Below are 12,716 nucleotides of genomic sequence, written 5' to 3' on the forward strand. Positions count from 1 at the left end.
TCTGATTTTCATGATTCATTTTAGCAATTGTAAAAAGACTGGCACGCGTTTAATTTGGGAAAACTTTATTTTCCAAAACACCCCAACTTTACTCTGTTTGACCTGTAGGTGGCGCTGAAGTTCAAACTTAACACGAAAGCACAGGAAGTGTTGATGAGAACGAGGAAATGGGATAGTTGAGCAGGGAACGAATATAGGATTCGTGTCAAAGAATTGCGATTGAATATACTTTGAACAATTTCTCAAAGTGTTAATTTATTGTTGATATATTCCTCGTTGTTATTCCAATGTCGGACAGAAAGCGATCAAGAGATTACGAAGAGAGAGTGGACCGCAAAAAGCACAAGGACTCAAAACACGATGTAGAAAAACTAAAGAAACAAGCCAAAAAACTAAACCAAGAAGTACAGAAACTCAAGCACGTGGAGACATTGTAAGTAGCTATATACAATATCTTATAATGTCTGATAAAATCAGCTAATGATCCTTAATAACGTGTGTGTATGAGCTTGCTAGTCATCTTCCTTCGGCGTGTTACCTCTTGTAAAATATTCAGAAGGTATGCTAGCTACAACTTGCCCGTAGCTACATGTAGCTGTAACTTGTTAGCTAACGTAGCTCTGCCATCAATATTCGTTTCTGGTGTAGCTAGCCTACCGTAGTTATCCAAGTATGTTAAATATTGGCAGCAAATGAATCCCTTTGACCCTAAAGATGTATAAAAGTTAAACATACTGAGGCTCAGAACCTATTATCTCCCTGTCCTCTAGTTATGAGAAACCGCCACCTGGACTCATAAAGGTAAATTTATACATTCTTTGTCGCTATATAAACATATACCTAGTTAGCATAAATTACTCCGCATATACAGAGGCTATACCATGTAGTTAGGAAGCTTGGAAAACTGCTCCAGACAAGTTATACGCATTTCAAATTAAATACCGCTTGTCCCCCTCTTCCTGCGGTTTAGAACAGTAGGTCACTTCCCAGCATTAGTGATTTTAGCACTATACTGTAGTAATAGAGAGCGTGCGTCTCCTCGAAGCTCACAGCTCACTCGCTGTCTGTAGGAGGAGGAAGACAAGCCGGAGGACTGCATCCCTGCCGATCCCGGAAATGAGGATGCCAGGGATTTCCTGGCACACGCGCCCACCAAGGGGTTGTGGATGCCTCTGGGGAAGGAGGTGAAGGTGATGCAATGTGAGTGGGGGGGGGGGGGGGGGGGCATGAGTGTGTCTTGCTGTGATTTACATTTAGAATCGAACTGGCAACCTTCAGATTACTAGCCCGATTCCCTAACCGCTCAGCCACCTGACTCCATACGTTTGGTCTTCTAGGACATTTGACAGATGATTGAGGATGGGCCTGGGTTTAGACTGTCAGAGAGAATCTTCTGCGGTTCTTTCTCTAAGCACTATTTGTAGGTAGCTTTGGATCATATTGAAAAGGACTAACATTAAATATGGCTACAGCTGTGTCTGCTTATCAGAATAGGTTTTGGTGCACCAGCATGTGCAGTACAGCAGGTGGCACTGTAGCCTATCAAGAGACATGAAGGAAAGGAAGAGGGGGTGCAGTCGTTTAAATAGAAGATGCATCCAATGTCCATACTACTTCACCATTTAGTAAGCCAGATTTAGAATGACTACCAGTGTGGTTCGGGCACAAATAACTTGGAGCCTGGCAAGATGGATTCTCAAGTGGTCGTAATCTCACAAGGTTATATATTGTGTGTGTGTGTGTACACACACCACAGGAAGTAGCCTGCAAAGGATCCTTCTTCCTGTCTCACGCTGTTAGATCTACTTTGAGGGAGAGAGGACCTGGGGGAAGGGGGGGGGGGGGGGGGCTAGAGGGAATCATTCTCAGTCTTGTCATGGAACTGGAGTAATGAGAGGAAGATGAACTTCTGTTCTTCTGCCCTGGATAGAACAAAGAACCCCATTATCATCTCTGTTTAATTCACCCGTCCCACTCGTAATTATGGTATGCGGGTAAGAACCCATAGCACGCACACGCGCTTCATAACCCATTTGTTCCATATAGAAATTTGAAAGCGTTATTTGTTCCGTGAATTTGCTCCAAGTTATGGTTTGTTGCTATTGTTTGAATGTGTTTTATTTCACCTAGATGGGTTCTAAAAGCATGTCTTTATAGGTTAAGCAGACAAAAACGAAATGCTGTATACATTACACGCTGGGTTTACCTATGTAATATGATGTACCCCAAGCTCCTTAGCTGGGCTACTTGTTGAAGTCTATTTAAGTCTAGTACATCCACATGGAAGAATATTACACTTGAAGAACTTCTGATGAGTCCTAATATGATGTACCCCAAGCTCCTTAGCTGGGCTACTTGTTGAAGTCTATTTAAGTCTAGTACATCCACATGGAAGAATATTACACTTGAAGAACTTCTGATGAGTCCTAGAAGGTTTGAGTGGTGGGGGGGAGGGCAGATATTTCCACACAGACCATAACTTGACTCCAAATGAATAACATGTAATGGAAGTCAGTGTAAGGGAGTCAGATGGCTGAGCAGTGAGGGAGTCGGGCTAGTAATCTGAAGGTTGCCAGTTCGATTCCCGGCCGTGCCAAATGACGTTGTGTCCTTGGGCAAGGCACTTCACCCTACTTGCTTCGGGGGGAATGTCCCTGTACTTACTGTAAGTCGCTCTGGATAAGAGCGTCTGATAAATGACTAAATGTAAATGTAAGTCATTGTTTTGACCTGACCTGAGAATGGTTGTCTTGTCCAGGTTGGCGGTGCAAACGTTACGGCCACAGGACGGGTGACAAGGAGTGTCCCTTCTTCATCAAAGGCAACCAGAAACTGGAGCAGTTCAGAGTGGTGCGTCTTTCCCAGAACCGCCATGCCGCTGCAGTGATTATCATAAGTGCAAATGTATCATATTTTCATACCTTGCATTGTCAATGCGAGCGGATCTGTAAAGCGCAGACGAGGCACAAAAACAGCTTCGAAACATTTCAACAGTCGTGTGTGTGTGTGTGTGTGTGTGTGTGTGTGTGTGTGTGTGTGTGTGTGTGTGTGTGTGTGTGTGTGTGTGTGTGTGTGTGTGTGTGTGTGTGTGTGTGTGTGTGTGTGTGTGTGTGTGTGTGTGTGTGTGTGTGTGTGTGTGTGTGTGTGTGTGTGTGTGTGTGTGTGTGTGTGTGTGTGTGTGTGTGTGTGTGTGTGTGTGTGTGTGTGTGTGTGTGTGAAAGAATTCATTACCAAGGACACAGCAGACCTTGTTATTGTCAGGACTGGATGTTGTGTTTTGAGGCGCTCTCGCTAGCAGGTGATCCCAGCCTGGAACCTGGCCCCAGTTTCAGTAAAAAAAAAAATCATAAATCAAAGCTGCTATATGTTTGGAGCAGGGTAATATTTCAATCAATAAATGAGTGTGTAGTTTGACTGACATCTGTGTGGTGTGGTTCCTCTCCTGCAGGCTCACGAGGACCCCATGTACGAGCTGATCAGGGAGAACAAGAGGAACGAGAAGGAGAGCAGGTAAGCTGGAGACGCTGCTGATGAGTTGAAACCTTCTGCACGACACTTCCTCCTACGGGTGTTAGACAGAAAATACACACTCTGACACACACAGACATGCACAGAGACACACACACACATACTTTCTCACATTGATTACTAGTTTACTTTTGGAAAGCGATGCGATGGGAATGAGATCCTCTATTTTTCAGACAGGTCGAAAATATGTCTAAGAATAACAGGGAGGGTCTTTGAAACCTGAACTGAGATGTTCCCCAGTTGGAAATATCGCAAAAACATCTTCCTGTCCAAACAGAAGATGGTGTTTATGTCTGCAGTCTAGGCCTCATTAGTGTCCTCTGTGAGCCCCTCAGTCCTCAGGTCCCTGTCAGACCTACTGATCTCTCTCTGTCCTCAGGTCCCTGTCAGACCTACTGATCTCTCTCTGTCCTCAGGTCCCTGTCAGACCTACTGATCTCTCTCTGTCCTCAGGTCCCTGTCAGACCTACTGATCTCTGTCTGTCCTCAGGTCCCTGTCAGACCTACTGATCTCTCTGTCCTCAGGTCCCTGTCAGACCTACTGATCTCTCAGTCCTCAGGTCCCTGTCAGACCTACTGATCTCTCAGTCCTCAGGTCCCTGTCAGACCTACTGATCTCTCTCGATCCTCCTAAAAGATACCCTCCCTCCCTTTACGAGAGACCCTCAACTCAACTTCTCCCCCCTCCAGGATCCAGCAGCTTCGCCAGCTCCTCCAGGACTCCACCTCTTCCTCCGACTCAGACAGCTCCACCTCTTCCTCCGACGACCGGCGCCACAACAGCAGCAAGAAGAGGAAGAAGGGAAAGGAGAAGAAGAAGAAGGAAAAGAAGAAGAAGAGGAAGGGAAAGAGGAAACACAAGTCCTCCAAGACCAGCGACTCTGATTGAGCAACACCTGTGAGGGGAAAAAACCCTCTGATTGGTCGGCTGTCCGACTGTGAAGTTGCGAATGTAGTGGGAGGGTGTATCATGTGAACTACATGTAGTTAAGTGAACTACAATGTCCGTACTAGTAGTTAAGTGAACTACCATGTCCGTACTAGTAGTTAAGTGAACTACCAAGTCTAGAGGAATCCCTCTGCCTTCTCCTCACCATAGGAGTGTCATCATTAATGCATGACTAGACCCATTTCTTATATACTCTTTAAGGTGACGTGGTCATTACGAACAACCACCCAGACCGTCCTTTCCTAGATGGCATAGATCTCATGACAGCATGTGCCTTCATACTCCAAAAATGTGTGTGTGTATAATTCTGACCTCCCTGGCGTTACCTGCATGGCTGATGCAAGGCATTCTGGGTAGAGTAGAGCAGCAGTTCGTTCTGTGCCTGATAGCAGAGACAAACTGGAGAGCGAACTGAAAGGATGACATGCGATGAAGCGCAGAGTCATTAAGAGATTGTTTTTTTCCGCCATGCTCTGCCAATTCCACCAACCTCACCCATCAATTTGCTGAATATCAAATGGCTTGATTGTAGGCTTGTTTAAAATGTGTGTGGGGGGAGGTAGTCAGTCAATCTTGGAGCATTTAAGTGTTGCCTGTTTTTTTTCCAGAGGAGGTTGAATGTTTGACTGCTTACGACTGTACATAAATATTTTGAATAAATTGCGGTTGGAATTTGCATTTTTAGTTGTTTTTTTTACCCCAACCCAGAGGGAAGGTAGAATGTACTGGAACGTGATCTCTGTTGCCACGGATAAAATGATTTAACTCAAGGCAGCCAATGAAGGCGGAGTGGTTTTATTTAGTTATGTATTCTGCGGTTGGAGTGCCACTAACGAATACAAGCCGTTCAACAGGCCCCAGTGGTTTGCTGCGACGGTACGGTAATCCCAGATTAACCTCGCATCCCTGCCCGTTTTCTTTTGAAGTTCCACCTACCGACCCTTGCGCACCTGAGCGAATTCAGCGCTCCAGCGTCACTCCGTTGAACAACACGCTCTCTGAGGTAAACATCCTGAACGTCGGGTTCTACAATCCGCCAGAGAGAATCAACTTCACACTCCTCTGTATCTCACACACACTCTGCAGGCCACATCAAAGCCCCCCGCGGTCCATCTTTAATGAGTGGTTCATTTAAACAGGCCGCAGTCATGACCAAGGGAGCGCTCTAGAAACTCTCCCCCGCTAATGACCTTGGTAACAGAACCGTTAAAACGGCTGGCCTTGAGGGCGGTAAACATGCGTGAATGTTGATTAGTGTCCTCGTCTTTTTGTATGTGCTTGAGCCCAAACTGTGTTTGTGTGCGCGCGCGCAACTTCCAGCCCTCGATCACGACCGCGTCTGTTAAGAGTATCCTAGTAACCAAGAGAGTCATTCTGTTCCTCCTCTCCCCCATAGCGCTGTCCTTTCCATGGCAACCCTCCTTGTGTCTGCTTTGGCTAAAGGCCCCAGATGCATCAGCATTGTACTCGTACCTCCGAGGAGAAAGATTTACCTCATATCCACTGCTGAGAAGGTTATTTGGCGTGTACCCACTTAGCATAGTGAGAAATATCAATCTTGTCAGAGCTAGCCAGCCAACCTTGTTCTACTGATGTTCTTTCCCAGTGATACGTTGTGTTGAAATGTATTTTTGACGGAGGAGAGTAATGAACTTCGACGTGAGTCCACGTCCTATCGTGAGTAGTAGGCCTACAATATCACGAGCGCTCTCACTCACCGCGGGGTTTTTCTTTTATGGACGCACGCACACACCTACCAAGAACCCACGACACCACCGCTAGTGTGTAAACCAGTACAGTACATCTGCTAATCCTCTCTCTCTGTGTCTCTCTGTCTATCTATCTCTCTCTCACACACACACACACTCTCTTGACAGTGCATACAGATGAGTTCCTTTGTCTCTCACTCACTTTATGATTATTATTAGGGATCACTGTTGGACCTGGCCCAGGCTTATGCACAAGGCGTAGTCTTTGCAGCATGAGGGGTCGTTTTCCAGCACGTGGCTTTACTTTACTTCATTCCGGAGATTCTTGAAGGTCTTATAAAGAGATTACCCTGCCAGTGATGTCTCCAGGTCGGAGCAGATGGACTGTAGTTGGCCTGCAGTAGGCAGCCAGCAAGATGGGTTATTGTTAGGACCACAACTTGCCTCTATCTGACACACACACGTGCTACCAGACGGAGAGCTTTGCAAAACCCACCTTGAATGATCAATAATGATGACTATGGAACACATTCAGTGTGTGTGTGTTTGTTTGTTTGTGAGAGTGAGAGATGTTATATCAGTGTGAGTGTGTGCATGTAAGAGTTTATCTTTGTGTGTGTGTGAGGGAGAGTTTGTGTGTGAGAGCGTGCGTGAGTGTGTGAGTGTGTGTGCTATTGTGTTTCAGGAGAGATGGAGGGACACACAGTCCTTGTATTAATCCAACATGCTGCTCCACAGGCTGGCCTGGGTCTGGCTCTCACATCACTCAGTCTCTCCCTCCTTGTCTCTCTTTGTGTGTGTGTTACTCTCTCTCTGTTTCTCTCTCTCTTTCTCTGTTACTCTCTCTGTTTCTCTCTCTTTCTCTGTGTGTTACTCTCTCTCAGTTTCTCTCTCTGTTTCTCTCTTTCTCTGAGTTTCTCTCTGTGTTTCTCAGTTTTTTTCTCCCTCTCTCTTGCTCTATCCCTTCTCCTCTCCCTCATTCTGTTTACGGCTCTCTCCCTCCCTCTCTTGTTCTTTCCTCTCTCTATCTCACTTGTTCTCAATCTCTCTCCTCTCCATTGCCCTGTTTATCTCTCTTCCCCCTTTCTTTCTTTCTTTCTTTCTTTCTTTCTTGTCTCTCCATGTATCTTATCTCTCTTCCTTTAGCTGGTTTGTGAGCACCAATGTGGGTATTTAGCAGGATGGGATGTGGGTATTTTGTCTCAGTTTTGTAGATTTAACTGTCCAAGAATATGTGCTATGCAATCTCTCCTTAATCAACTCGCCAAGAGCAATAAATAACATAACTGCAGTCAGATACAAGTGTAATATAGCCTAATAATTAAAATAATACACATTGGTCTTAATTTGTTTAAATCGTTTTACGTCAACAGTTCTCTACTTTACGTCTACTCGTCATTAGGTCTGCTAATACGATTTAATGCAGGCCACTTGTGAAGTGAGAAACTTCAGCTGTCGGTTTAACGTTTGAGGATCGTGACCCTAGCCCCCTAAACTGCTGTCCTTATGTTTTATGCATGGTAAATCGATTTTTATGAATTATTAAGTTCATTGTTCCACCCGCACAACATTGTGCGGATGTCTTGTTCAGCATATTAAACGGAAAGGATGCCGCCGTTCCCTCAGTCACGCTCCTCTAAAGTATAGCCTACTTCGCTGAGAGTGATAATCAGTTGGGAGGGTCTTGCAGTCTCATTCATTTGTAGGGATTTGTCGTCCCTCGTATAGCTGCTCCGGTAACAAGCCAACCAGCAGACGGCGAAAGAAAGAGGAAGTGAAAACATCAGCTCTATATGTGCGCAGGGAGAGAGCGAAAACACACTACCGACTGTCTGCCTGTGACACAAACTCCGAACATCAGCGCTTTGTAGGAGAAGTCCCCTCGCTTTATCAGGTTTGTGAGAAAAAACATGATAACGTTTTATGTTCACACGGAGACGAGGTAGACCTGGACAGTTGAACTGGGTGTTTGTGTGTTTATGTTTGCACCGTAAAAAATGAACAGTTTTAGGAATTCTGAATGGGCACTGTTTGATTTTCAAATGTCTCGATCGCTAGGCTGCTGAACCCATCTTTCTATCAGTCTGGTTGTAGACATAGCCTACACCAGCTCTGCACTCCACGGAATCTTAAAAAAAAATATGTTTTATCCGTCGGCTACTTTAGTGTGAGCGGCCAGTGAAAGGCAGGATTTGACTTAACTGCCCCAAACATTCTGGTCAGCTAGGCTACTCGTGACGTTGGTGTGGTCGAGAGTCCAGTTCCTTCCTTTTACCGTTGTTTCTGTTATTTAATAACAAGTAAAGAAGATGTTGCACAAGTACGTTTTCTTTAGACGAGTTTGTAATAGTCATATTTACATTGCTTGGTGTGAAAATGCTGCTTGCAAAGTTAATTTATTTTGACGTTATTTTGGTGTTTACCTTGGCCAACGAATCAGAACGGGCGCTTGTCCGTCCTTTCAAACCCTCACTTTGTAACGCAGGTGGCTTAAGTTCAGTGGCTCAACAGCGACAGGACTGCGAAAGTATTTTGACAGTTGAGGCAACTATAACATGTTATTATATAGTCAAGGTGTGTTCTGTTTAATTGGTATGATCATCAAGCAAGGACTAGACATTTGTCTTAAATTGTCTTCATTTTTTACTATTCCAGAATATGTTTACTGGAGCCTAAGCCTTGACCTACATCATGTATGACCAATTGTTCGAAACAGCAGCAGTAGAAGTACACACACACACACACACACACACACACACACACACACACACACACACACACACACACACACACACACACACACACACACACACACACACACACACAGCCTCAGCCCTCTTCCTCAGCAGTGTGACCCCTGGTCATGATGATGTCACCTCCCTCTGTAGCCGAGGAGACGTGAGCGTTCTGCTGGCACAGCAGCCTTGCCTGTGTCATGGTGCCAGGGGCACATTCTCTCGTATCAGTGCCATGCCAGCAGCACTGGTAACACTGGACCCAGTCAGATAGGGATAGGGGTAGCTTAGCGGTTAGAGCATTTGACGGCAGATCAAGAGGGTTCAAATCCTTCTCTGTACTGTAGAAGTATCTGCTGATTGACTTTGTTATTGTCCTGAGATCAGTTGTGGTCTATGGCCATCCTGCTGCCATGTTGGATGAAACGGCATTCGAATCCTGGTCCTCCCTGGAGAATAGCTTGGCTCTAAGGCCCTCTCCTCCTCCAAGCTCAGGGTGGGAGGGCTAGCGGGAAGGGACTTCTGGCGGTCCAATGTCCCCCACCTCCACCCTAAAAATGTGTAATGCCTTACCATCAGAGCTAAAGGCTGGGGGTTGATATGAACGTTCTCCATGCTGCAGAGCTAAAGGCTGGGGGTTGATATGAACCTGCACCATGCTGCAGCTTGTGAGTTAGATTTGGGACACAAGTTCTGCAATCCTATGTTGGTGCGGCGCCGAGAGTCGAATCCGGTGCACTCGCCTGACAGGTGGACCCGGGTTGTTGAAGGCAGAGGCAGGAGTGCGCTTGGTGGCTTATTCTGATGCATCACACACGGGTGGGGTTATAAATGACACAGCCTGCCGTTTGGCTCTCTCTCACCTCACCAAGTGCAACCTCGCCAATTTACGAGCAGCCTTGCTCTCTTATTCTCTCTCTTTCCCTCTCTCGCACCTGGCAGTCCTTGACTCCTTTATCTCTCTTTGTCTCCTTCCTCCCTCTCTCCCTCCTTTTTTTCGCTCTCTTGCTCACTTTTTTTCTTTTTCCACCTAGCTCTGCCTGACTGTCTAACTCTCTCTCTTTCTCTCGCTTTTTCTCTCCATCTGTTTCTCTCCATTTCTCTCTTGTACTTTCTCTCTCTCCATCGCTCTCCATCTCATCATCTCTCTTATGTTCTCTCCCTATCTCTCTCTCCCTATTTCTCTCTCTCAATCTGTCATTATCTCTCTCTCTCTATCATTATCTCTCTCTCTGTCGCTCTCTGTCCCGTGAGAAGGCCTAAGTATGTAAATGATTGTCCCAGTGATGTATTTCTCCCTCACCAACTACCTGCTCCTCCCTAATGGACTCCCTCATCCCCCCCCCCCCGATATTCCTGCTGTTTGTTTGGATCCAGCTCGACAGAAGATCCTCCTGAGCCTGTAGGTGACCCCCCACACCTGTCCCCCCCCCCCACACCTGTCCTGTCCCCCCAGGCTGTCCCCCCACACCTGTCCCCCACACACCTGTCCCCCCCGCCCAGCCTGTCCTCCCCCCCCACACCTGTCCTGTCCCCCCAGCCTGTCCCCCCCCCCAGCCTGTCCCCCCCCCCCCCCCAGCCTGTCCTCCCCCCCCCACACCTGTCCTCCCCCCCCAGCCTGCCCCCCCCAGCCTGTCTTCACCCCCCCCAGCCTGTCCCCCCCAGCCTGGGGCTAGGTTTGTGTGCGGCCCTAGCCTCGGGGATGTTTGCATTCATAGGATTCTTCCTTGAGGAAGCTACTTAATTAAACCAGCAGGCTTAGGGAAGCAGGCTGCTAGACTGCACGCTTGATGAGATCTGATTAGGTGTTATGAATTCTCTCTGTGTGTGTGTGCATTTGCACACGGTGGAACCAGGTACTCCTCTTCTTAGAAGCAGCCGTGACCTGCTCACACACACACTCCACTACCAGTCTCTCTCTCCCCCCCCCCCCCCGTCTCCCTCCGCTGGGCTGAATTGACGGACCTCAGACTGTCTTGGTCCCCAGATACTTGGCCCGGTGCGGGGAGAGGGGCTGGCTGTCCTCCTCCCAGCTGTGGGCTGGAGAGAGGCTGTGGGCTGGAGAGAGGCTGTGGGCTGGAGAGAGGCTGTGGGCTGGAGAGAGGCTGTGGGCTGGAGAGAGGCTGTGGGCTGGAGAGAGGCTGTGTGCTGGAGAGATGCTGTGGGCTGGAGGGAGGCTGTGGGCTGGAGAGAGGCTGTGGGCTGGAGGGAGGCTGAGCCAGATGTACATTAGTGTGTTGGGTGTGTGTCTAAGTATAGCCCCGGCCAGATGGGTAGGACTGTTTTCTGTGTGTGTGTGTGTGTGTGTGTGTGTGCGCTCCACAGCTTAGCTGATCTGATATTATATCTATCTGGGTTATATCCGGTTCATTTCCAGTTGCTGGTGTGTGTCCTTGGTTTCGCTAGGTGTGTGTGCGTGCAAATGAAAATAGATATTACACACAGACACACACATGCCCTTTGTTGATCTTTGTTTTAAATTATAATATATATTTTTTTTTACTCTGGCTGAGCACACTGAAAAGTTAAAGCACTGCAGATCCGAAGTCAGTGTGGGAGAGATAATGTTTACTTAGGAAAGAGCTTGCTATTCGATTACAATTAGAGACGTAATTGAATACGTTTTTGAATGTTTTCGAAGACGTTTTAGTACCCTCGATAACAACAGACAGGTTTACTGTGTGAATCCTGCAACTGATTATCGCCGCTACGTGTTAGAAGTGATCTTGCAGCTCTTCACAACCCTCCCCCACCTGTGCTAACTGAAGGTGTGGGTTGTTTTTAGCTTTCAGAATCTGTTTTGTTTCAGTGTGCGTCCCGGAGCAGTCTGGCTGTTGTAGAGCTCTGCACGTATGATCCTTGATCTCCTTCTGTACTTACTAGATGCACTATTGGAATATCGCTTTGGATGAAAGCGTTTGTTAGATGAATTAAAAATACATTTAGTGTATGTGGCTGTGCTGGGGGAAACAGTTTAGTCTTTTACCCCGGGCACTCTGATTGGCTCTCTCGCTGACAGTGTCATCAGACCGTAAATCTTCCCCACAGAAGAAGAAAAAACAGTCGTAAAATATCTCCCAGGCGACCTGTCGACATCCCTCCCAATCCCAGATTGAGGGGATTTTCTTTCATAATGCCGTTGGGACTAGATGCCAGATTACCGTCGTGTCAGGTGAACGTGCGACACGACGTCCCTGCAGGTTCATCCAGGTGGGGGGGGTGGGGGTGCTCACATCTGCAGCACGCTTCCAGCTTCCACGGACGTGAGTGTGTGTGTGAGTGTCACTTGCAGTCAGAACAGTCACTGTGTATGCTTCTCTCCCTAAACAACTGTCTGCTAACAGAGAGTGACAATGCTTTTCATGCCAGGCCACACTGGGGGTGCGTGTGCGTGTGTGTGTGTGTGTGTGGCAGGCTGCTGGTTTGGTCTGGGTACATATCAGACTCAGAAAGACAAGTAGAGCACAGATAAACACTCAACATGCAGGATTGTGTAGTGTGTGTGTGTGTGTGTGTGTGGAGCCACTTCCTGTTGTGTTACCTGATCCATTTCCTGTGCAGAACAGAAGCCCTGCTGAAGAAGGCTTCAGTATCATGCTGTGGTTTTCTGTGACTCAGCACCCCCCAGCCTAGCTCTGTGCTGTTAGCCTGCCTTCGTCCAGCCTGCCCTACACTCACAAATAGCGGCTATTTGCCGATGACATCATTCACAACACAGGAAGTATGACCTCTCCAAATTAGGTTTTACTTTACACAAATCTCTGTCCTTTGTTCGCTCTCATTTGCTTCCTCTCT

General features: G+C 47.2%; 2 protein-coding genes across 2 annotated transcripts in view; both read left to right on the forward strand.

Annotated features, from left to right (window-relative positions):
- Nucleotides 1–167: 167 nt before the first annotated feature.
- rp9 (RP9 pre-mRNA splicing factor) lies at nucleotides 168–4,367 on the forward strand (the record flags this gene model as incomplete). Its single annotated transcript, XM_067255970.1, is given in 6 exon segments — nucleotides 168–433; nucleotides 771–801; nucleotides 1,071–1,200; nucleotides 2,759–2,850; nucleotides 3,449–3,510; nucleotides 4,219–4,367. Coding segments are annotated over 6 exon segments (610 nt in total), but the record flags the coding sequence as incomplete, so codon positions are not given.
- Nucleotides 4,368–7,961: 3,594 nt separating this feature from the next.
- Nucleotides 7,962–12,716, forward strand: part of elmo1 (engulfment and cell motility 1 (ced-12 homolog, C. elegans)) — a gene marked incomplete at its 3' end in the record, with an annotated part of 47,618 nt that continues 42,863 nt past the window's right edge. Inside the window, 1 exon segment of the mRNA XM_067255627.1 lies at nucleotides 7,962–8,080.

Source organism: Osmerus mordax, chromosome 18 (genome assembly GCF_038355195.1).
Source record: "Osmerus mordax isolate fOsmMor3 chromosome 18, fOsmMor3.pri, whole genome shotgun sequence".
Lineage (NCBI taxonomy): Eukaryota > Metazoa > Chordata > Actinopteri > Osmeriformes > Osmeridae > Osmerus > Osmerus mordax.